General features: G+C 44.3%; 1 protein-coding gene across 14 annotated transcripts in view; it reads left to right on the top strand.

Moving 5' to 3' along the window:
• ST6GAL2 (ST6 beta-galactoside alpha-2,6-sialyltransferase 2) overlaps positions 1 to 23,363 on the top strand; it is an 81,980-nt gene that overhangs the window by 38,294 nt on the left and 20,323 nt on the right. For 11 of the 14 annotated variants that reach the window (XM_079972743.1, XM_079972734.1, XM_079972740.1 and 8 more), the window contains 4 exons: positions 2,539 to 3,540; positions 13,446 to 13,543; positions 15,964 to 16,065; positions 19,227 to 19,401. In XM_079972743.1, coding sequence (XP_079828869.1) covers positions 2,544 to 3,540; positions 13,446 to 13,543; positions 15,964 to 16,065; positions 19,227 to 19,401 — 1,372 coding nt within the window. In that variant the 5' untranslated portion in view covers positions 2,539 to 2,543. Of the gene's footprint in view, positions 1 to 1,561; positions 1,584 to 1,661; positions 1,854 to 2,011; positions 2,196 to 2,538; positions 3,541 to 13,445; positions 13,544 to 15,963; positions 16,066 to 19,226; positions 19,402 to 23,363 lie in introns of those variants that run through there. The other 3 variants (XM_079972733.1, XM_079972732.1, XM_079972735.1) reach the window with 3 other exon arrangements.

The following is a 23,363-nucleotide window of genomic DNA, read 5'->3' as shown; positions in this document are numbered from 1 at the left end:
GACTGGAGGAAGCTGATGGGCAGAATCACCCCATGGGCTAGTTTTTAAGCACAAAAGCAGCCAGGTGTGGGCTGGCTAAGATTATTGGGGCAGCACCCCATTCACCCCAATGGACCACCCTCCACTGGCTTGAGGGATTTGTTTTGGGTTTGCCTTGAGGTTTCTGCTATGTTAGGTTTGAGGAAAAACGACTGGTACTTTTTGGATTGTGCTTTTATAAATCAGATCCCGGTTTGTAACTGGATGCTCTTTTATAACCGTTTGCTAAAAGTTATTTCAAAAGAAAAATTAATGCTGTGTCGAATAATAACAAAAACAAAACAAAGCAGTACCATGGGGCGAAGGTTCAATACAAATGGCAGTATCGAACTGCATAGTGCTAGCAATGTATTAGAGAACTCAGAGTGAATTATGCTGCTTGTGCATGAATGTTGGCTGCGAATTGTTCCTTTATATGGCACCGAAACGGAGAGTTGACCTTTTGTAACACTCAGTCTGTGCAAACCTGAAGCGTATATCGTGTTGATTTCTAGCTTGTTTCATAATTTCTGTCTGCTTTCCCTTCTGTTCTTTCAGTTTTCTATTTTTTATCAGCTTTCTCAAATCAGTTGCTTTTAGATGATCTGCACACCTACATGAGATGGGCAAACACAGATCAGCTGTTGCATGGATATGCGATTAAAAGGAAGGCAGAAAATTTACTTAAATGCTCTGTTTTGCACTGGAGGCAATTGCCTTCTGCATGGTACAGCTCCAAAATGTGTGCCCAGGCATGTGCCTCAATGTCACAGAATAACGCCTTTTTAACAATCTCTCATCTCTGCCTGAACTCACTGATGAAATACACCTCTTCCTCTCTTAACTTGTGCAGGGATGTCCAGGTGTAACTGTATCATGTAAATTTTATTTTTCTTCTAAGATCAGTTGCGTTCTCAAAAAGCAGTGGCAGAGAGTAACTCCTGGCAGTCTCTAGTTCAAAGAAAGGGTTCTAATTATATGATGGGGAAGTATTAAAAGCCACATAACAGCTGCAATGCAGTGTGTCTGTGCTTTGAAGAGAAACTTCCTTTGCTTTATGCTGGAAAGGTTCTTTAATTCCTCATACCACCAGAACTTTTTCCACCTAGGTTGCAGAGTTTTCCCATCAAGTTTGAATTCCCAACACCATGGGAATGTCTGGCCACAGAATTCACAACCCCTGCTAACCCTGAGACGAACTTCCAATTGAAAAGCTGCAATATCCTCCCTCCCTTTCTCTTGAGGGAAGAAAAGGGCCTATTTAACATAACAGTGCCTAACGTAGAACATCAACTTGAACCGTCCTGACCTCATAGCTGTGTCTCTTTATATGCTTTTTCTTAGCAATGGAGAACCTTGACAATACAAAGTCCTGAAAGAGAGGAAAGTTTGAAAAGGATAAAGACTCTTCTTCCACTCAGCTCCCCTCTTGTAATAAATAGGAGGCCTAGTTTAGAGACATTAAAAGTGCCTTCTGTTGCAAAACAATGGGAGTTGTGACACAGGGGCTGCAGTCAGCCACTTGAATAGGATCAAAGGAGGATGAAAGCTCCTTCAGCAGCACAGTATTTTCACTAGAGAATATCCTTTGTTTTAATGCAAGCTAAGAATCATGCGGTCGATTCTTGGGAGTCTTAAGGAAGCATGACTGCCACACTGCCACTTATTTAGGATACCAGAATTGTCATAAAAAACCCAACTCCTAATAATAGTTAACATTTATATTCCTTTCTTTATGTGCTTCTTTGGCATAACACTTTCAACATCCCTGAGACGCAGGATGGTTTAATCCCTAAATTGCAAATTGAGACAATGGCTTGCATAAAGCTACCTTGGTGACTGAAATTCTGGACTAAAATTTGAACCAGGGAATTTTTTTTATTCATAGCTGTGCCTATTAACGTGCTCTTGCCTTCAATCTGAAATTCAGAAAAGAACCTGCATGGGGACTGTGCTAGATATGTTAACTGTTCTGAGATATACAGTATTCCGTCTTGATGAGACTAAAATAGATTTTCTTCAGACCTGTTTTAGCCCTTGAATTCTGCCATTTGTATAACTTCTACAAATGAGTCAAAACCCCACTGTGATAAAATGTCTTAAACCTGCAGAGCACTGTGGACACATGTCTCATGTGGAATAGTAAAGATTTGCATGGGCCCTTCAGTTCCATAAATGTATGCATAAGTGTGTGTGTGTATACCCTTGTTTGAAAGTTTGAAGCTGATTGTCACTTGTCAATATAAATTTTAGTTCAGCATTAGTTGATTTGGCTGTGGTTTGCAGAGCAGCATGCAAAATGTGCTTAAAGAGGGACATTATGCTGTGTTGCCCTGAAAAATTGACATTATGCCATAAATATCCTAGGTGTGATATCTGTTGTTGAGGAAAACAATTTACCTACTGATAAGTGTTCCTACGTTGCATAGTTTTCGACACATTATCATTGACCTTAGAGTTGTTTGTTTCTGTCCTACCTTGAGAGACGTTCTTTGCTAATACTGAATCTTCTTATTCCAGGTTTGATGCTCCTTCACTGGGCCTTTAGCATACGGCAGAATAGGCACAGAGTTGCCATGAAACCTAACTTGAAGCAATGGAAACAACTCATGCTGTTTGGAATATTCGCGTGGGGTCTCCTGTTCCTGGTTATCTTCATCTATTTCACAGATAGCAACACGGCTGAAGCAGTTCCAAGCTCCTTCTCCTACACTGAGACTAAAAGGCTTTTGCCCATTCAAGGCAAGCAGAGAGCTATCATGGGGGCCATGCACGACCCGTCCTTCTCTGATACAGCTGATGAGAATGATCTGCTTCTCAGCAAAGATGTCTCGGGTTCACTCAAATTGGGGACTGGGAGCGTTAAAAAATGGGCTGACCTAGACGATGGCTTTGAAAGTGAAGAGGAATTTTTCCCTCCCCAATTAGGAAGAAAATCAAAAAGTGCTTTCTATCAAAGGTCTGGTGATTATTTATTTGCTGCTGGTCAGCGTCGGTCACAGAGCAGTATTCAGAGAATAGGGAGATTAGTCTCAGCAGAGGGGGCGGATCAGAAGAGCAATGCCTTGCAGGATAATTGGCTCCCTCAAAGGAAGAAAAAGAAAAGACATGCAAGACACAGGAGAGGCCAGATGTTTGAAGAGTCCAATGAATGGGATGGAGTATATTCCACAATGTCGAAATCTTTCCTCTACAGGCTTTGGAAAGGGAACGTCTCCTCTAAGATGCTCCTCCCTCGCCTACAGAAAGCAAGGAAAGGTTACCTGGATACTAATAAGCATAGGGTGCACTTCAAAGGGAAGCGAAACCTCAAGTTGACTTCAGAGCAACTCCTCTGTGAGCTCAAGGCACGTGTGGACGTCAGGACCATCGATGGCAAAGAAGCTCCCTTTTCTATCCTCGGATGGGAAAGGAGGGTCCCCAAAGTTTCTCTGAGCAAGCTGTACCCACGTGGGTTTGGTAGCTGTGCTGTCGTCATGTCCGCTGGTTCCATCCTGAACTCTTCTCTCGGGGATGAAATAGGTGAGTGGAAGGATCTCGACAAAATGTGCAAAACCATGCACATGTGGACCAGGACTGTCCATAATAACATAGAGCCCTGATAGGTGAGATCAAGGCCTATCAGCTTGTTCCCCTTGTTGGCCAATAGATGTCTCTTAGGAAGCTCACAAGCAGGCCAGGAGCCCAATAGCCCTCCTCACTCATTCTCCAGAAAATGGTATGCAGAGGCATACTTCCTTTGAAGCTGGGAGCCACATATAGCCAGCATGATTTGTAGCCAATGATGGACTTAATCCCCCATTAATTTGACCACCGACCTTTTCAAGTCACCTGAGCTAGTGACCATCAGTGTCTCTTATGGCAGTGTATTCTATAAATTAACTAGATTGTGTGCTTGGCGTTTCAAGAAGATGTTAGTAAAATCCTTCACCCAAGGCTCCTGAGTGAGCTTAGCAGTCGTGGGATAAGAAGACAGGTTCTCTTATGGATCAGTAACTGGAAGAGGAAGCAGAGAGTAGGAATAAATGGGCAGTTCTCGTACTGGAGGGGTATAAGAAATGGGATTTTCCCAAGGATGTGCTCTTTAACTTGTTCCTAAATGACATGGAGTTAGGGTTGAGCAGTGAGGTGGCCAAGTTTGCAGAGTATTAGGAGGGAGCAGGCATTAAAAAAAAACGACAAACAGGGTTAATTGTGAGCAAGTGTAAAATAATGCAAGAAATTCTAAATCTGCACTATACCTAGATAGGATTAGGGCCACCTAGTGCTTGAAGGCAGGAACTTCAGTTGCTTTTAGCCGGTGGTACTGTATTTTTTGCTCTATAAGACTCACTTTTTCCCTCCTAAGAAGTAAGGGGAAATGTGTGTGCGTCTTATGGAGCGAATGCAGGCTGCGCAGCTATCCCAGAAGCCAGAACAGCAAGAGGGATTGCTGCTTTCACTGCGCAACGATCCCTCTTGCTGTTCTGGCTTCTGAGATTCAGATTTTTTTTTTTCATTTTTTCCTCCTCCAAAAACTAGGTGCATCTTGTGGTCTGGTGCGTCTTATAGAGCAAAAAATACGGTATTTTTTACATTTATGCAAGTGGGATCTGAACTGGTTGACTGTCCAGGAACGAGACTTTTGGGTTGCAATGGATAACTCACTGAAAATGTCTGTGTTGATGTGTGTGGCATCTGTGGAAAGAGTAAGTTTTCATGTTAGAGATTGGGAAAGGCATTAAAAATTAATCTGCCCCATCATAATGCTGTTAGATAAATCTGTGGCATGGCCGCACGTGGAATGCTTCATACAGTTCTGGTTGCCACACCTCAAAAGCATATTGTAGAGCTGGGAAAAGTACAGAGAAGGGCAACCCAATTTGATCAAGGGTTTGAGCAACTAGTGATGTTGGTTTTTAGAAATTTTGCATATGTAAACTAGAGTAATTTGCATAAGGAAATGTTCTGATGCCCTACAGAATAATCTAATTTAGCTCTTTTATTTTACTTGTATTCAATAGACAAAATCAAAACTGCCGAACTTGCCTAATGATTTATTTACAGTTAGCATCTATTCATCGTTACTTTAAGAAATGGAAAAATTTCCACAGATTTTTAGTTTATTTTTTTATCTAGAAAATGTCCCTTTCCATCTTATTGGTAGAACCTTTCCCCATGTGAAACCTTTACAATATTTGAAACTTTTTAGTTTAGAAGTGGTAAGTATGGGTGGACTGATAGAGCTATAAAAGGTTGTGCTGAGAGTGTGGATAGAGATAAGTTTTTTCTCTCACACACCCATCATACTAAATCCCAGGGGTCATCAAATAAAGGTGAAGCCAAGCTCATTGGTGTGATTTAAATTGAGTGTGACACTGCAGTATATTGGTCAAAAAGCCGCAGTTCCATAAAGAAGGTAAAGGACCCCTGGATGGTTAAGTCCAGTTGAATTCTCTTGAACTGCTAGGTTGGCAGGGACAAAGCAACGGGAGCTTACCCTGTTGCACAGATTCGAACTGCCAACCTTGCGATCGGCAAGCTTAAGAGGCTCAGTGGTTTAGACCACTGTGCCATTCATGTCCCTATGCAACAGACACTGCTGTGTGAAATGAAGGTTAGAAAATGGGACAGGAGAGCTAGCGTTATAGTCAGGAAAACTCACGTAATAAACGCTATATCTGAATGCACCCCTAATCAACACGCCTGTGTTCCATCCTGAGTGTGATCTGTTAGATGTAGACTGTGGCTAAGGAGGAAAAGGGAAGAAATGTTTTGTCACTTCAGTTCCTGAATAACAAAACAATGTTCTTCCCACAGATTCTTTAAAATGAACTCTGGGTTAATCCTCTAGAGCCATTCATATTTTCATATCCAGATAGGTTTCCCTTTAAATCTCTTATGATGAAGTAGAACTATTTTCATTATCCAACTACTTTAATAGGCTTCCTGCTCAGAACATTTGCCAAAGCTGTCCTGGTAGCTTCCAGTCAGGGTAGCTTCCAGTTTTGAAGGATAATAATCCCACTAGTTTGAAAACCTCTTAGGTGTGAGAACTCCACAGGTTCTCTCCCCTGCCTTTTCCTCACAGATAATGAAGCAAAATATTTCCTTTTTCTAGTTTGTGTTTTAAAGTGCCGTTGTCCGTCTTCCGCTTTCTACCAAACTACGAGTACAGTATCGAAGAAGCTGCTTTGTTTGTTTGTTTTAAGGGTTTTTAGAAGGCATGTTGACCTTTACCTTGCGAAAAGGCCGAGATACCTCCGAATCAGTGACCTTTTGATGCCATAAGAAGTAACATTTTTGTCTCCCATATACCCAGTTTTAGGGGTCACTCAGTGTGCCATACATTGTAGTTATGGAACTCTCCAGTTGCCCACCCACAGTACTTCAAGGTCACCTCTCCCTCTCCCTAGTTGACCTAGTTTTGCTTACTAAGAAAATAATGTTCCTCTAGGCGCCCTTCTTGTCGAGTATTCATCATTTGCTTGCACAAAGCTTTTTCAAAGGTTAAGCAATGCCTGCTCTTTCTTGATAATTTATTCTGATTTGCATGCAAAGAGGTTATAAGTATTCCCATCAATTGGTCATTTATTCCACTCTTTTTTATAATTCTCCCCGCCGTGTTCCCAACAGCAAAAAGCCAGTTTACTGTTGTTGTTGTTGCTGCTGCTGCTGCTGCTGCTGCTGCTGCTACTACTACTCTTTGTTTGTTTGTTTTAAAAAAAGTGTTGTTTTTTTGGAGTGGCGGAGCACTTTAATTGCACAAATTTTATTTTCCAGCTGAATCCCTCCTGCAAAATATTGACAATCTGGAGGCAACCTTGTTACATTTTAAACGCTTATTTGCATGCACAACCAGAGTAAATGGCAGATTCCCCCTTCCCACCTTCTCACTGCAACCTTGCATGTGGAACAGTGAGTCATACGTAGCCATGCTAATGATTGAGAGGTCTGGCGTCTCAGGGTGATGCCTAGTCTTGATTGATTGATTTAACCCAGAATAAAAGAACAAAGTGTTTATCCTGGGCTCGTTTTTGTGTCCAACTGCTCCTATTTCACTAAATCCTACGGATCAGCGACATTCTGCCCCAGCCCCGTTCGCTTAACACAGATGCATATATTAACAATGGACTTCCCTTCTCTTCATGTAGGAGCCTGGATCTGTTGCTAGGGGGATTCTGGAGGGAGGGAGAGCCTATTGCAGTGAGATGCTCCACAACGACTGCCCTGCCGCATTTGCCATAAGCTAAACGGGTGTAAATGTGAAGCCGTCATGACTCTGCCAACAATTTATAAGGCATTATGAGAATGCGTGCTGTCATGTTCACCTCATGGCAGCCTGACTTTTGTTCTGCTTTCTTGTTCTGTTCTAGGAAAGCCTCGGCTTTCGTTCGTTTGACAAAAGAAATATTCGTGGTTATTGTCAACCTCACCCCCCTCCCACATCAAGATGCGTTTTAAAAATTCCAGAGACTTCATGTGTCACTCAGTACCCTCTCTTAATGCTTCGTTTATGTGCCTCCAGCTTGTTGTTGATGATCGCAGTAGTAGTAGTAATAATAATAATAATAATATGATGTAGTATTTATGTGGTATATTTCAATAGCTCAAAGCACATTTTTCTTGCACATTCACCTCAGCAGTCTCGGGTTATAGTGTTTGGCTGTAACTCCTCTGAGGGAATCACAAGGCACACAGCACCTGTTTCTTCCACCCCAGCTCCCTCTTGCCACTCTTCTGTTTCTTTCATAGACTTGCCACTCTTTCCCTTCCTTTGCTGACCCTGGTGATGACCCCTGAGGACTTCCTGCTTTGGGGAGTGAGCTGTTGTCACTGCCACCCTAGCCATTGGGGATAGAGAGCATCAGAAAGGGGTGGGGTGGGGGGGAGACCAGCTCTTCTCGTCCCACCTGCACACAAGCTTCCTTTAATTCTTCTTATGTTCTTATTCATTGAATCATCTGTTTCACTCAGTCTGAAATAAGGCACCCTGCTTCACACCTGAGGGTGTTCTTTCCCTGGCATTGAACTCTGATAAAGCCTCCTGCTGGTCTAAATGGAGAACACAGAGGGGGATTTGAGCTAGCCTACTGTACAAAGTAGGTGTGGGTGAAACCACAGAGCCTGGGACTTGCCGATCAGAAGGTCGGCGGTTCGAATCCCCGTGACGGGGTGAGCGCCCATTGCTCGGTCCCTGCTCCTGCCAACCTAGCAGTTCGAAAGCACGTCAAAGTGCAAGTAGATAAATAGGTACCACTCCGGCGGAAAGGTAAACGGCGTTTCTGTGCGCTGCTCTGGTGCGCCAGAAGCGGCTTAGTCATGCAGGCCACATGACCCATAAGCTGTACGCTGGCTCCCTTGGCCAATAAAGCGAGATCAGCGCCGCAACCCCAGAGTCGGTCACGACTGGACCTAATGGTCAGGGGTCCCTTTACCTTTACCTTACAGTACAAAGTTAGCATTTGCATTTGTTGCGCCACCCACTTTCACCTTTGGCTCCACCCACCCATTATCTGGCTCTTGGAAGATTTTCCAGAAGGAAATGGGGCCCTCAGGGTGCAAAAGTGTCTCACCCTTGACTGAAGCCTGTCAGTTAACTATGAAGTTGTTGTGCATTGTGCAGGAAGGGTCGTAGGTGTAAACCCCCAGAGTATCTAGGGCATCTAGATTGCTGGCAGTGGGAAACACCAGGATGATCTGGAATTATTGGGGATACAGTGGTACCTCTACTTACGAGCACCTCTGGTTATGTATCCTTCGGGATACGCATGTGGTAAACCCGGAAGTATTTGTCCGGGTTTCGCCGCATGCGCAGAAGTGCTCTACTGTGCTGTGCACATGCACAGAACAGGCACCTCTGATTGCGAAAACCTCAGGATCCAACCGTAGCTCCCATCCGCAACCAGAGGTACCACTGTATTTTCACACTACCTAGAAACCTGAAAATGGATTCCCCCACTCTGCACTTGGAGGTCGAAAAACAGAATGTAAACTATGCCTGTAGTAGTGGCCAGACTCTTATCAGTGGAAAGAAGATAAAAGTCTGGGGTTATCAAACAATGCCATTTGGTAAGAATAAGTCCTGCTTTAATACTTGCTTCACTGGTTGATAGTGACTGTTCTGCAGTGCGACACTCTCAGGAAGCGTGATCATAGGTCCGGGATCCAAGGATTGTAACATGAAGCAGTATTTTTTTAAAAAAAAATATGGGCTGAAAGTGGGCAGGGGTCAACTGATGATGGGTCCTTGAGATCTTCAAATGAACACAGCCTGGTTAACTAGCAGGGCAGAGCAAACCAAGACATGACAAGTCTTGGATCTCCAGATGTACCAGTAGACTTTTGGCGCCCCCTTCTGTTTTTGTGTTAGAAATGCGATATTTAGGTTTTACTTCTGAGCGTTGAAAGTGTGGTTTTTACAAAAAGGGATATATGCAGCAGGCTTGAATACTTTTTCTGAGAGTCCAGATGCTTTTATAGTGAGCTGTTTTAAGCCGAATAGCATTGTTGTTTTTTTACGATACAATTCGAGGACATGGTGTTCTTGTAACCTGAGGTGGTTTTCCAGGATCGTTTCTCAAACGTCCGTATCATAAATCTGAAACGGAATGTAATACTGAAGTTAAGAGTAATGCCATTTTATACGGGTTTTTTTAACTGTAGATGTAACATCTGCTAGCACTTGGTCTGCAGGAAACTTTGGATTTGTTGTGGTTATTCACAGTTTAGAATTTTCTAACAACATTGCGTCTAAAGTAGAAGTTATCAAATTGCAAATGTGCTAAAGGAAGAAAGGTAGACTGGTGACCAGCATTAGAAATTCAGATATATAAGCTATGTTCCAAATGGCTCCTTAAACCAGGGTTACAGTTGCCTAAACAGAATGCCTAGTTGCCATTTTAGGACCAGACGGCTGAAAAGTCATATTTTTCAATATAACTTTTTGGTTCCTGAAATTCATTCTGATTGGATAGAATTCTACAGGATGTGTTGCTAGTGTGTGAAAACAGGCATGATCCAAGGATCCCCAAGCATGCCCTTCCAGATGGTGGAGACATCAAGTGCCCATCGTGGCACCTAGGAATCATCACTTGGTTGCAAGTGGCCGATAGCCAGCGCCTGGCGAATATCGAACGCTGCTGGAAACCAATTTGCAAGTAGATATTACCATTTATTGTCCTTGCAAGCATGGCACTGTTATGTGTCACAGTAGAGGAGGGGCAAGGAACTGGACCTGACCAACAGAATACAATGTTATTCCCCCCATTCTAGAACCAAGTTTGACAGTTGAGTGGGACTGCAGCACCTACCAATCACATGATGTTACAGTAACATTAGGTGACATGTTTTTGCCCACGAGGTTTGAAATCAAACAGCAGACAAAGTCACAGCCTGCAAAATGACAGCAATCAGCTGATGGTTGGGTCTTGTGAATCACTATGCACAGGGCTTTTGAAGACCCAGCCATAAACTGATGGTCGGTGTCTGGCCAAACCTCTTTTACCTGGCCCACACCTGACATCAGGTGTAGGGCAGGTGAGCTTGTCTACAATGGCCTGCAGTCAAGAGTTTTTTCCCCATTGTTGTAGCAGAGCAATGTTATGTTTGCATTCACCGCTGATCTTCAGATACTATTATTTAGAATGCAAGACTTTGCATGTCCATTTTGTTTCAGTGGGACTTACATAGAATTCCACCCAGAGATTGCACTTGTAAATAATAATAATAATCTTTTAAGAAATCGGTACCAATGAATGCAGCAAGAAGCTGCTCTTCATCTAGGGTTCCAGCTTGCACTTCTGCAACTCAGTAGGTGGGCAAGGGAGAAGCATAGTCAGTGAGAAGGACCACAGACTCAGACTGTGAATGAAAGAAATTAAACACTTTAATAATAATAATAATAATATCTTTATTGTCATTGCCCCCTCTCGGGGACAACAAAAATTACTTGGCTGCTCCATCCACCCAGGTAGGGCACTCCACACAAAATCAGAACAACTATAAAAACACTAATTAAAACAATACAGTATAATACAGCAAGGAAGATTAGATGACTTTCAAAGTCCAGGTTTCCCATTCAGGGCCGAGATCGCTCTGGAGAAGAAGCTGTTCTTGAGACGGCTCGTTCTTGTCTTCATCGTCCTCTATCTCCGTCCCGACGGCAGGAGCTCGAAGAGACAGTGACCAGGATGCGATGGATCTTTTACTATGTCCAGTGCCTTCCTATGGCACCTTGTGGCATAAATCTGCTCTAAGGTGGAGAGTGGGCAGCCAACAATGCTCTCTGCTGCCTTCACAACTCTGCACAACCCCATCCTGTCCTGGGTAGTACAGCTTCCGTACCACACACATAAGACATAAGTGAGCACGCTCTCAATGGCACAGTGATAGAAGGCAAGCAGCAGTTTCTGCGGAAGATGGTTTTTCCTTAAGATTCTCAAAAAGTACAGTCTCTGCTGCGCCTTCTTCACAAGCCCCCTTGTGTTGACACTCCAGGACAGATCCTCTTGTAATTCAATACCCAAAAATCTGAACGTTATTGATATATAATGAATGGGAAGCAATTGATGTGCTCAAAGCAATTTGCAAAACACCAGCAATTCAAAATAGAAGAAAGTACCAGGCAATTCAAATCAGAAAAAAGAATGTGGAGTGATTGACAAAGCAAGTACTAATTAAGCAATTAGTAATAAAGCAATTGTGGTTCGAGGACCCGACCACCGCGATGTGAAAAGAAGACACAGGGACACGTGATATAAGGTTAATGGGCTAGAAAAGGCCACAACTTTATTGATTACAGCAGTGAAAAGGTATTGGCTTAGGCATTGGATCGCGAAACAAGTGGGTTTATTCACCAGGGGTTCATCACCTGTTGATGCTAATCCAACTATAGGCTCACCCCTGCTGTCACCGAGGCTCATGCCATGGCCTAACGCCAAGCAGGCATCGGACAGAATACACGACCGCCAGATTCCTTTAACGGAATACCCCAAAACATTGAAGGCATAGGCGATGGCCACACCTAGCACTTCGACACACCACAGCACATTATTCCAATGCCTAACCTACCCACCAATACCACAAAAGTTGTAACGATTGCTACGAGGTAGGCGAAAAAACCAAAAAGCCTAATGCCAAATGGAAAAACTCCTACCAGGCCCCCCGTGCAACCGGGGCGACCAACCTAAGGTCCATAGCAAGGCCAATGACCTAAGCCCTAACTCAATGGGAGTGGAGGGTGGGTGACTCGCCTAGGACGACGAAGAGAAATGAGGCCGGGGAGAGGCTGACGCTGCAGCATCAAGGCTGCTAGACACGCCCCCCCCACGGCACCTGGTTGGACGGCCACCAGGGGGTCGTGAGCGCCAGCCAGGTGAGCTAGAGGCAGGGGGCTACGCCCCCTGCTAGGGGCGGTGTTCAGGCTCCCGCCCACAACCACTCCCCTCTCTTTCAGGGAGGAGAGTCTTTTCAAACATACTGATTTCTAGACCCCTTCCTTATTTTAACTCCCATCTAATTTGATTCCAGAACACCACAGCGTTTCCCCATAGCCCCCAATCCAGAGTGGTGTGTCTAAGGATCTTTCCAACAGGGTCAAGCAAAACACACAAAAAATGTGGGGAGATGAAACAACCCACGGGAGTCCAGCAAGATTGGAATGAACATTTGGAAAACAGCAAATCTAGGGTAAAACAGAACCGCAGTAAAAACTGGACTGCTCCTACAACTAGTGCAGGCATAAATGAACCCTATAAGAGCAATTGGGGTGTAAAAGAGCTTCATTTTTTCATCCGCCAAACATTTTTCCTTTTATTTATCAGAGAGGGAACCAGACCTCTGCATCAGTTTGGAACTGAGTCCTCTGCCTTCTGTACAGGCTCAGGATTCTCCAGAAAAAAAATAATCCTTGCTTCTTGTGCTGTACCAACCTGCTTAATGTGGCCAGCACTGCACTTAAATTTTCAAATCCATTCTTTTAAAAAATCACCACCACAAAAGCAGCAGAAACTTGCCCCTACCCCTCAGTTTTCATGAGAATATTTTATGGAAAGTGGTTTAGGGGAGAGGGGCTTTCATCCGAGTGTAAATAACAGCGAACCTCTCTCTCAAGAAAACAAAACAAAAACCAACCATATTTTGACTCCTGCACCTACTGTGTTCTTTACACATTCATTCCTTGTCCAAGTGCCAAGATACCACACAGGAAATCAGTTCTCAGCAGAAGTTGCTCACAGCTTGCTTGCGAAGAGCCTGTGTTTCTTGTCACTGATGCTTCTCATTTTATTCCCTCACTTTTGCTCCCTTCATGTGCGCTGACTACAGTGGTTCTTGGAGCCCAGCAGGAAGGGGTCGATGCTTACTTCCAAGTAAACATGCAGATGATTGTACTACACAATGACTCTTGTCAGTTACTCACCTGAATGTCCTTTCCTCTGACTTTATAGACTCCCACGATGCCGTCTTGCGATTCAACTCTGCTCCAACAAATGGATATGAGAAAGATGTCGGAAATAAAACAACCATGCGCATCATTAATTCCCAAGTAAGGCACTTGAACATCTGCATACTTGTATTGTTTTCCGTATGTCGCAACTCCTCCTAGAACTGAACCAGAAATCCTGGGGAATTCTGCTTTGATTTTAAATAACAGGCCCCAGCTTTCATCATTGCTGGGAACTGTTAACGTGTCCAGCAGTGCTTCCTAAAGATTACATATCAAGGGGAGGAGAGAGGTGATGGATAAGGTGCTATACCTCCTTGTCTTTTGTCCCTCTCCCCTGCCTCCAGGGGATTCCCAAACTGTGGTCAATGGGGACCAGTGGCCCACAAGCTTTTTATTCAGGTGGTTGCTGGTGTGTTTGGATTTGTAGTTTTAGACAGAGTATCCATCGTATTAGGGACGCGGGTGGCGCTGTGGGTTAAACCACAGAGCCTAGGACTTGCCGAACAGAAAGTCGACGGTTCGAATCCCTGCGAGGGGGTGAGCTCCCGTTGCTCAGTCCCTGCTCCTGCCAACCTAGCAGTTCGAAAGCACGTCAAAGTGCCAGTAGATAAATAGGTACCGTTCCAACGGGAAGCTAAACGGCGTTTCCGTGCGCTGCTCTGGTTCTCCAGAAATGGCTTAGTCATGCTGGCCACATGACCCGGAAGCTGTATGCCGGCTCCCTCGGCCAATAAAGCGAGATCAGCGCCACAACCCCAGAGTCGGTCACGACTGGACCTAATGGTCAGGGGTCCCTTTACCTTTACCTTTATCCATCATATTAAATATTTACATTGATTTTTATTTTCATTTTCATTGTTTCTTTTATTATATTTCATTTTATTGTGTTGCAGTGTGAATTATATGGGGTTCAAATAGCAATACAATAAACCACACTAGATAAGAAATAAAAGAAGCAATAAAAGTACAATGAGATATCATACAGTATCTTGCTAGTTCCGCTGGCAGTGCATGGGACTCTTTATCTCAGGGTGGTCGTGGGTTCGAGCCCCACACTGGGCAAAAGATTATTTCCTTGCAGGGGGGTTGGAGGACTCAGTGACCCTCGTGATCCAACTCTATGATCCTGTTATTGCAGTTGCTACAACAGGGAGACAAATCATTAAGTGGTCCGCCAAGACCCTTGCTCAAGTGGCCTGTTGAGAAAAACGTTTGCAAACTCTTGGTCTAAGCCTCTCCTAATTCTTTTTTTGTAGTTTTATACGAAACAATATATATATATATTTATTAGGCTTCTTACTCATCCTTCCCAGGGCAGGTCGCAGCTACCTAAAAATGCAACATTAATATAAGCTGAAACAGTCTTCAATCTACAAAAGAACTGCAGTAATGTTGCACAGTTATGGTGATAACATGTTCAACTGAGGTGGTTGATAGTGCAAAACAACAACAACAAATAAGCAAGGCGTGGGAGGTGGAAACAATATAGATGCGGTGTTTGAAAAAGTTGCATGACTATACTGAAGGAAACAAACACACACACACACACACACACACACACACACACACACAACCTGTCCATCTATATACATATATATACAGTGGTACCTCAGTTGTCAAACGTAATCTGTTCCGGAAGATCGTTCGACTTCCGAAAATTTCGACAACCGAGGCACAAAGGGCTTACTGCAAAGTCAATGGAGAAAATTGAAAAAAAACTGCAGCGGACGCTGTTCAACTTGAGGCAATTACTTCCGGTTTTTCGGCGTTCAAAAACCGAAATGTTCAGCTTCCGAGATGCTCGAAAACTGAGGTAGCACTGTGTGTGTGTGTGTGTGTGTGTGTGTGTGTGTGTGTGTGTATTATGGATAGATATGCAGTGCCCTCTTGTGGTGGACACATTGTATGTTTACTTTTCAAAATGAAGGTTTATTTGTAAGGACAGTATTTTGATTTTTCGTTTCCTTATCTCTGAATTGAGGATAATGGCAACCTGTGTCTCACAGTCCGTCAATCCAATAATTCTTTTACGTGGGGTGGGTGCATGATGTGCACAGCAAAACATATGTTCCATGCCTACCACTCTATGTCATCACGAAAGGATAGCCAGAGACATTTGGGCAAATTTAACAAAAACCACCTGGATAGAAATTGCTTTCCTCTTCTCTTCTCCTGTCCCCCTCAGCAATATATCACAGCTTCGATAGCCTACATATCGTAGGGGTATTTAAAATGAGTGCCGTCGTTTCATCCTCTTCCTTTGCTCTTCAAAATATGGCAACCCTACACTGCAGGGATGGAGAATTTTAGACCCAGGGCTGATTGTGGCCCTCTAGGCTCCTCTGTCCTGTCCTCAGAACTTTCCCCAAGTTATGCCCTCCCCCCAAAAAAGGCTGAGGGTTTTTTAAGGGGGGTAGTATGTTGAGAGGTAATCCCATCTCTTGATCTTATGAGGATGTTTCATAATCATTTGGAAATGTTTTAAATACGTGTGTTTGTGTGTGTTTTGTATTTTGCAGATTCTTACCAATCCTAAGCACCAGTTCACTGACAACCCCTTATATAAAGATGTTACTCTAGTCGCTTGGGATCCTGCACCCTATTCTGCAGATCTGACTGTGGTAAGTCAGCAGCCAGGATGAGTTCAGCACCCGCTGCAACCTCCTCATTTAAAAGCAACTAGGTTTAACAATGCCCTTTTCCAAACTGTGAGAGTGTTCCCAGGTCACAGATTTCCCACCGCAGGAAGCCTAAAACTAGAAAGTACTACAGAGGAGCGGCTGCTGTGCTACTGTTTAGCGCTGCTCTCACTGATTTGGGCCAGCATAATAAATCTAAAAATGGTTTTGCTTCCGAACTGAAACAAACCAAATTCCTACTCCATGTCTAGATGAGAGATACGTTATCATGAAATCCACCCTAATCAGAGCACATTAAGTATTTGAATGAACTTGTGTTGTCGTTTTAGGAGCTTAACTATGGAACAAGCAGTAAAGAATGGGAAATAACCCAGTAAACGGACTCAACCTATCTGCCTTCTTTTTCCACCTGCAATCTTGACTAGCAGATAATTCCTGCTCCTTTTTAATCGGCTCCCTTAACTGTCTCTTCACAACAGACGCTCCTTGCCTACCAATCCCTCTCTCACCATTTCCATCTAACTCTCCTACTGCCCATTTTATTCTTCTCCACAGCTTTTTGGATATAATATGCCGGTTGATATTATAAATGGGAGCAGCAGAATGTATTGCTATAATTTCTGCAGTTTACAGGGGAGCAGAGAGTAACACACCCACCCACACAGAGAGTGTGTGTGGGTATTTAAAATTTATTGTGGAATTAATTTTTTTGCCAGCTTTATTATGAATATTTCATCTCTTGACACTAGAGGGAACTGTCTTATTGCACAGAACACAGGAAACCGCCTTAGAGCTGCCCAGGGTGGCTAGGGAAACCCAGCCAGATGGGCAGGATATAATTAATAAAATTATTATTATTATACCGAGTCAGATCATTGGTCTATCTAGCTCAGCAGATCCTGCACTGACCGGTAGCATCTGTCCGGTTTCAGGCAGGAGACATTCCTTGGCCTAACTGGGGACGTTGGTGGCCTTTGGCATTCAAAACAGATGATCTACCACTTGAGCTACGTGACCAGTGTCTGGAAGTTTTTCCTGTTACTATGGCCTTGCACAACCTTCCTTCCTTGTAGCACCTTCAGGTCCTCCCACCTTCCTGTCCCCACATCACCTGGTGCTTGTTAACTCAGTCATCCTGATCTAAGTGCCTGGCCACCTGTGATTATTTTCCTTCTCTTCTCTCTGCCAAAATTCATTTCTGTAGCTCAAGTGCTGCCACCGGCATACCTTATGAAAATTTAAGTTTGCAGGAGTTTAAATAATGCAAACAACTTGCGGGAGTTGTAAACATGCAAAGAAATCTGGAGTAACTGTGTTTCACTTGGGCTTTTTTTTTTTTTTCTTGTGCGGGTGGGGGGTGGGGCCTGCACATAGAATTATGGAAAGCAAAAGGGGGAGTCCTGTCCTAGCTGGGAGTAAAATGTTGTAGCACAATTCCTGTATGCATCATCCCACTGCCTGCAAGCCTACTACACCCTTGTGCAAATTAATTGAAACAAACAATGTAGTTTATTGTACAAAACTCACATCTACATGTACAAAACTCACATATACATACATTAGTAACGGATATGACCTCTGTTATTTTTAAGCAGCATTTGAACACTGTTTAGCATGGAGTCTACTAGTTTTGAATAATCACTGTGGATTTTCGGATCCTTGTACCACACTTGAATCAGCGCCTGAATGGACTTCTCCATAGTCGTACAGTCTACAGCACAGAGGCGACGTTTGCATACGGCCCACAAATTCTCAATGGGATTTACGTCCGGGGAATTCCATGGCCAATCAAGTACAGTGGTGCCTCGCAAGACGGAAAACCCGCTAGACAAAAGGGTTTTCCGTTTTGGAGGCGCTTCGCAAAACGAATTTCCTATGGGCTTGCTTCGCAAGACGAAAATGTCTTGCGAGTTCCTGCGGGTTTTTTTTTCCTCCCCCCCCCCTTTTCTAAGTCGCTAAGCCGCTTATCTGCTTATCCGCTAAGCCAATAAGCCGCTAATAGCGCTAATCCGCTAAGCCGTCAATGGGCTTGCTTTGCAAGACGAAAAAACCGCTAGACAAAGAGAATCGCGGAACGGATTCTTTTCGTCTTGCGAGGCACTACTGTACCTATATTTGTCACTCTGGCATGAATTTTTTCACCATTTTCAATGTGTGACAGGGGGCTAGGTCCTCCTGTAATATCCCAGTACCGTCATGATACCTCTTTTCCAGCACTCTTTCATAGAACCTCAATATATTGTGGCGAGCACATCATTCCTTCTATTGGCTGCATCTTCCGAACACCATAACGATCAACTGACTTTTTGTGTTTGTTTTGAGAACAGGATTACGAGTAAGATAGAAAGCATGCTTTGTTTCAATTAATTTGCACAAGAGCGTATATTGTTTTCGATCTGATGTGCCCAGCATAGCTCTTGTGACATCCAGCAGAAAGACCTGTACCCAGAGCATGGACTAAGCATGATATAGTCCTGCCCACAACTGGTGTAAACCCACCCTAGAGAGTTAACTCCCTTTTACCTGCCATCGCATAGCAAGGACACACATTGGCTAGGTTGCACCATATAGCAGAACGTTCTCATTCCGAGAGCTGCCTGATGGTTCTCCCAGCTTGTTTACCATGGGAAAGCTTCACATAAGATTTGGAGTTTTGTCAGCTGAGCTCTTAATTCTTCCCAGAGAAGAGGTTGGTAACTTGGGGGCTTGTGGGTGTTCTTGAAGTGCAACTCCCATCATCTCCAGCTCCTGGATATTCTAACAAGGGCTGATGGGAGTTGGAGTTCAGCAACATCCGGAGGAATGCAGATTGGCTGCAACTACGTTAGTGGCAAAGCCCAGTTCTTTGTCATCTAAAAGTTAATTGTAGAGCACGCCAAGATATTTGTTGGGATTGATTAGCAGGCATTGAAAACTGTATCAGTTCTGCTGCTCTATCTAAACTGTCTGCGACATCAGGGCACCCTAACACATGCTCATAAGAGTTGCAGAAATCCATATCCACTTACTTCTATGCCTTGAAGGTGTGTTTTTATATCCACAGGGAGCTGACATATGTGATGCTTTAGATGCGGGCTGGTATGTGTTTAGCACGCCCTAGAAAATGCCTGGTTTTTTGTTTGTTTTTTGTTTTCTCCTACCAGTGGTTTAAGCAGCCAGACTACAACTTGTTTACTCCCTATGCACTGCATCGCAGGAGGAATCCTAAACAGCCATTTTACATTCTCCACCCCAAATTTATATGGCAGCTCTGGGATATCATTCAGGAGAACACCAAGGAAAAGATACAACCCAACCCTCCTTCTTCAGGTTTCATTGGTAGGTGTGCTTATCGGTAGATTTCTTCATTAGCTGCGTCTGTAGAGTATATGCTGAAGTTTAGCATGTGCGGCTTGACTGTGGTGGTAATGAAATTTGATTTGGAGGTGGATGGAAGAAGCATGCTGTTTAACAAATAAGTACCATATATACTATTAAACAAAGGGACGCGGGTGGCGCTGTGGGTAAAACCTCAGTGCCTAGGACTTGCCGATTGCATGGTCAGCAGTTCGAAGCCCCGCAGCGGGGTGCGCTCCCATCGTTCGGTGCCTGCCAACCTAGCAGTTCGAAAGCACCCCCGGGTGCAAGTAGATAAATAGGGACCGCTTACCAGCGGGAAGGTAAACGGCGTTCCGTGTGCTGCGCTGGCTCGCCAGATGCAGCTTGTCACGCTGGCCACGTGACCCGGAAGTGTCTGCGGACAGCGCTGGCTCCCGGCCTATAGAGTGAGATGAGCGCACAGCCCTAGAGTCTGGCAAGACTGGCCCGTACGGGCAGGGGTACCTTTGCCTTTACCTTTATACTATTAAACGCACATCTTATGAACTTTCCAGGATTGTGTATCTGCAGGACTTGAAAGAAACAAAGCTTTGTCTAAAACCATTTATTACTAAAGTATACTCCAAAATTTATATAAGCAATAAACACAGAAGGCATCATTTTAACCAGGTCAAAGTCTACTACTATAACCAATATTCCAGCAGCATGTTCTTTGTGGAGCTGGAGTTACAAAACAGTGTTTATTTTATGACCTGTACTGCACCGATGCCTTGAAAATGTCTTGTGTGTTCGGAATGTGAAACACTGATCAGAGGGAACTGTGCATTGTCCTAAATCGCGCAGGTATGGCTATGACTTGCTTGGGTTCAGTTGTGCGTAATTGGGGGTATGAATGGAATGTGTTGGCACAGCAAGGTGAAATTGTGACTTGTGACCTCATCTGACATCAGGGACACCACAGTGATAGATGCAACGAAAGCCCAACAGGACACTTTGAATATACAAGCCATATTCAGAGGAACAAAAAGCAAACCTTTGATAATAACACATAATGGCTTTTACACACTTGCTTTTCCTAGCTCTTGGCTCTGAACTGCAGATTCTTTTAACAACTCTCTACATGGTAGAGCAGTGAACAAGTAGCTCCAATCAGATAAAGCTGTTAAGCACAGAGGAACTAAGCCTAGCTGTTCCAATTCCCCATCTGAAACAGTTGAGTGGTAATATTGGGAATATCTTAACTGGGGCAGCGTATTGGATAGGAGAAGCAAGCATGCAACAGTTGTATCTGCCCCTGATGCAGATCCCTAGCTGGATGGAGAGTTGAGTATAGAAGGGAGATGGATGCAGGAATCAGACTTAACGAAAAATAAAGGTAAAAACTGAAAGCAAACATTTGATGCTTGTGTCACCACTGAATATGAAACATACACCACATCAATAACCAGATAACCATGTAATGCGCTTGAAAGTGGAAATTGTATAACTGTTTATTTGAGAGATGAGTGTCGAGGGCAGAGTCATACATCAGCATCTGATGCTATCAGTCAGCATAAATGTTTCAGGGATGAATTTTTCAGTGTGACTATACATCACCAAATCTCACAGAAGATTGCTGATTCAAGCTAATGCTGGCGGACTGGAATAGCTGGTGTTGTGAATGCCAAGGGATGTAAATTAGAGAAGATCCTGCTGGGTTATTTGCAATACTAAAACCTTACATTTATGAACGAATATTCTTGGTGGCAAATTTCGGCATAAGTGAATGAAATAAATGAGGACTTGTCATAATGCGACAGACCTTTATTTTCAATAATACACACACACACAGATACGGAAGGATGTTAAAACTGACCTATTTTCAAATGAGCTTGAAAATGCCTTTTTGTTAAAAGGCCGCGGGGGGGGGGGGAATCATTATTTATTGTGGATGAAATAAAAATAAAAGTTCAGCCCATGTCCTAATTCACTGGATAGCTCAGGCTCATTCACATCTGTGGTCTAGATAGCAAAACTCAGTTTCAACTGACAAGTAGGAATGAGGAACGATATGCCACTGTGCACTCTTTACTTGTTTGTCCACACGCCCAGAGTGTGTGAAGTGTGTAGAGCCAGAGGAGGACTAATGTATCACCAGATTACATACCACACAAAGACACTCTCATAAAGCCATGGAGCTCATTCGCAAAGTCTTACTGTGTGAAACACTCCAAAACGCTTATGCTTCCCCATCTAATTTTTTTAAAGCACTTATGAGGACGACTCATTTTGCAGCAACACGGTCCATACCCTGTTCCCTTCTCCATTTTACTCCCATGGCCATTGGTCCAGATTTCCTCAAATGTACCGTATTTTTCGCCCTATAGGACACACTTTTTCCCCTCCAAAAATGAAGGGGAAATGTGTGTGCATCCTATGGGGCGAATGCAGGCTTTCGCTGAAGCCTGGAGAGCGAGAGGCATCGGTGCGCACCGACCCCTCTCGCTCTCCAGGCTTCAGGAAGCTATCCGCAAGCCTTGCGAGCCCGGGGGAGTTCCCGCTGGGCGCGCGAGGCTTGGGGTGGCAGCTTGCATCCCGAAGCACTGGGTGCCCTCCGGAGGACGCCCCGTGCTTCGGGAAGGTGTCCGCAAGCCTCCCGCGCCCGGTGGGAGGTCCCGCCTGGTGCACGAGGCTTGGGGCGGCAGCCTGCATCCCGAAGCTCGGGGTGTCCTCCGGAGGACGCCCCATGCTTTGGGAAGATGTCCGCAAGCCTTGGCGCCCAGTGGGAGGTCCCTCTGGGCTCCCAAGGCTTGCAGGCAGCAGCCTGTTCTGGGGGCTGGGGTCGGGGGAAGCTCGGGCTTCCCCCACGCCAGCCCCGCGCCTGGGGGGGGAATAATTTTTTTTTCTTTATTTCCCCCCAGAAAAAAACTAGGTGCATCCTATGGGGCGGTGCGTCCTATGGGGCAAAAAATACAGTACATCTTTTTGTATTTTTATTTCTGGCATTTGTATGCTACCCTGTAGCATAAAGTTTTTAAGGTAGTTTACAAAAACAAAGTGGGTTTTTTGTGTGTGTGAAATGTGTTTGAAATAGGTCGATGTTTTCCCATCCTTCCCATCCCATCTGTGTTTGAGCCTTATGTTAAATGGTTGCTAATGGAAGTGCTAATGTTAAATGGTTATGTTAAATGGTTGCTAATGGAAGTTGCTAATGGGGACGCAGGTGGCGCTGTGGGTTAAAGCCTCAGCGCCTAGGACTTGCCGATCGAAAAGGTCGGCGGTTCGAATCCCTGCGGCGGGGTGCGCTCCCGCTGCTCGGTCCCAGCGCCTGCCAACCTAGCAGTTCGAAAGCACCTCCGGGTGCAAGTAGATAAATAGGGACCGCTTACCGGCGGGAAGGTAAACGGTGTTTCCGTGTGCGGCTCTGGCTCGCCAGATGCAGCTTTGTCACGCTGGCCACGTGACCCGGAAGTGTCTCTGGACAGCGCTGGCCCCTGGCCTCTTAAGTGAGATGGGCGCACAACCCCAGAGTCTGTCAAGACTGGCCCCTACGGGCAGGGGTACCTTTACCTTTACCTTTAATGGAAGTGCAAACTCAAAATAAGCTTTGGCAGCTGCTTTTTCCTCTGACTGTTTGGAATTTAGGACTAAATTCTGTTTGCATGTTCACCTTTTGATCTCTCATAACTTTTAGAAGTACTGGTTTTGGCAGCCGATACAAGAGAGAGAGAGATGTTCTCTCTGTGATGGCTAATTGGTAAAGAAAGCTACTTTATATGTGCAATTCATTATCACGCAAATACACTCACATTGACCTGATATTATGATCAATAAGTGGTGAACATACATGTGTGAACTGGCTTTCATGTCACTAGATTATGTGCTAGTCAATCCATCCGTTGGTAGGCCTCTAACAAATGTTTCAATGCTTTCACTCTTTCAGTTTTCTAACTTTGCCATAAGTTATCACTGCAGCACGCATT

This window comes from Podarcis cretensis, assembly GCF_951804945.1.
Source record: "Podarcis cretensis genome assembly, chromosome: 4".
Classification (NCBI taxonomy): Eukaryota; Metazoa; Chordata; class Lepidosauria; order Squamata; family Lacertidae; genus Podarcis; species Podarcis cretensis.
Note: the sequence above shows the minus strand (reverse complement) of the source record. Positions and strands in the feature narration are given on the sequence as shown.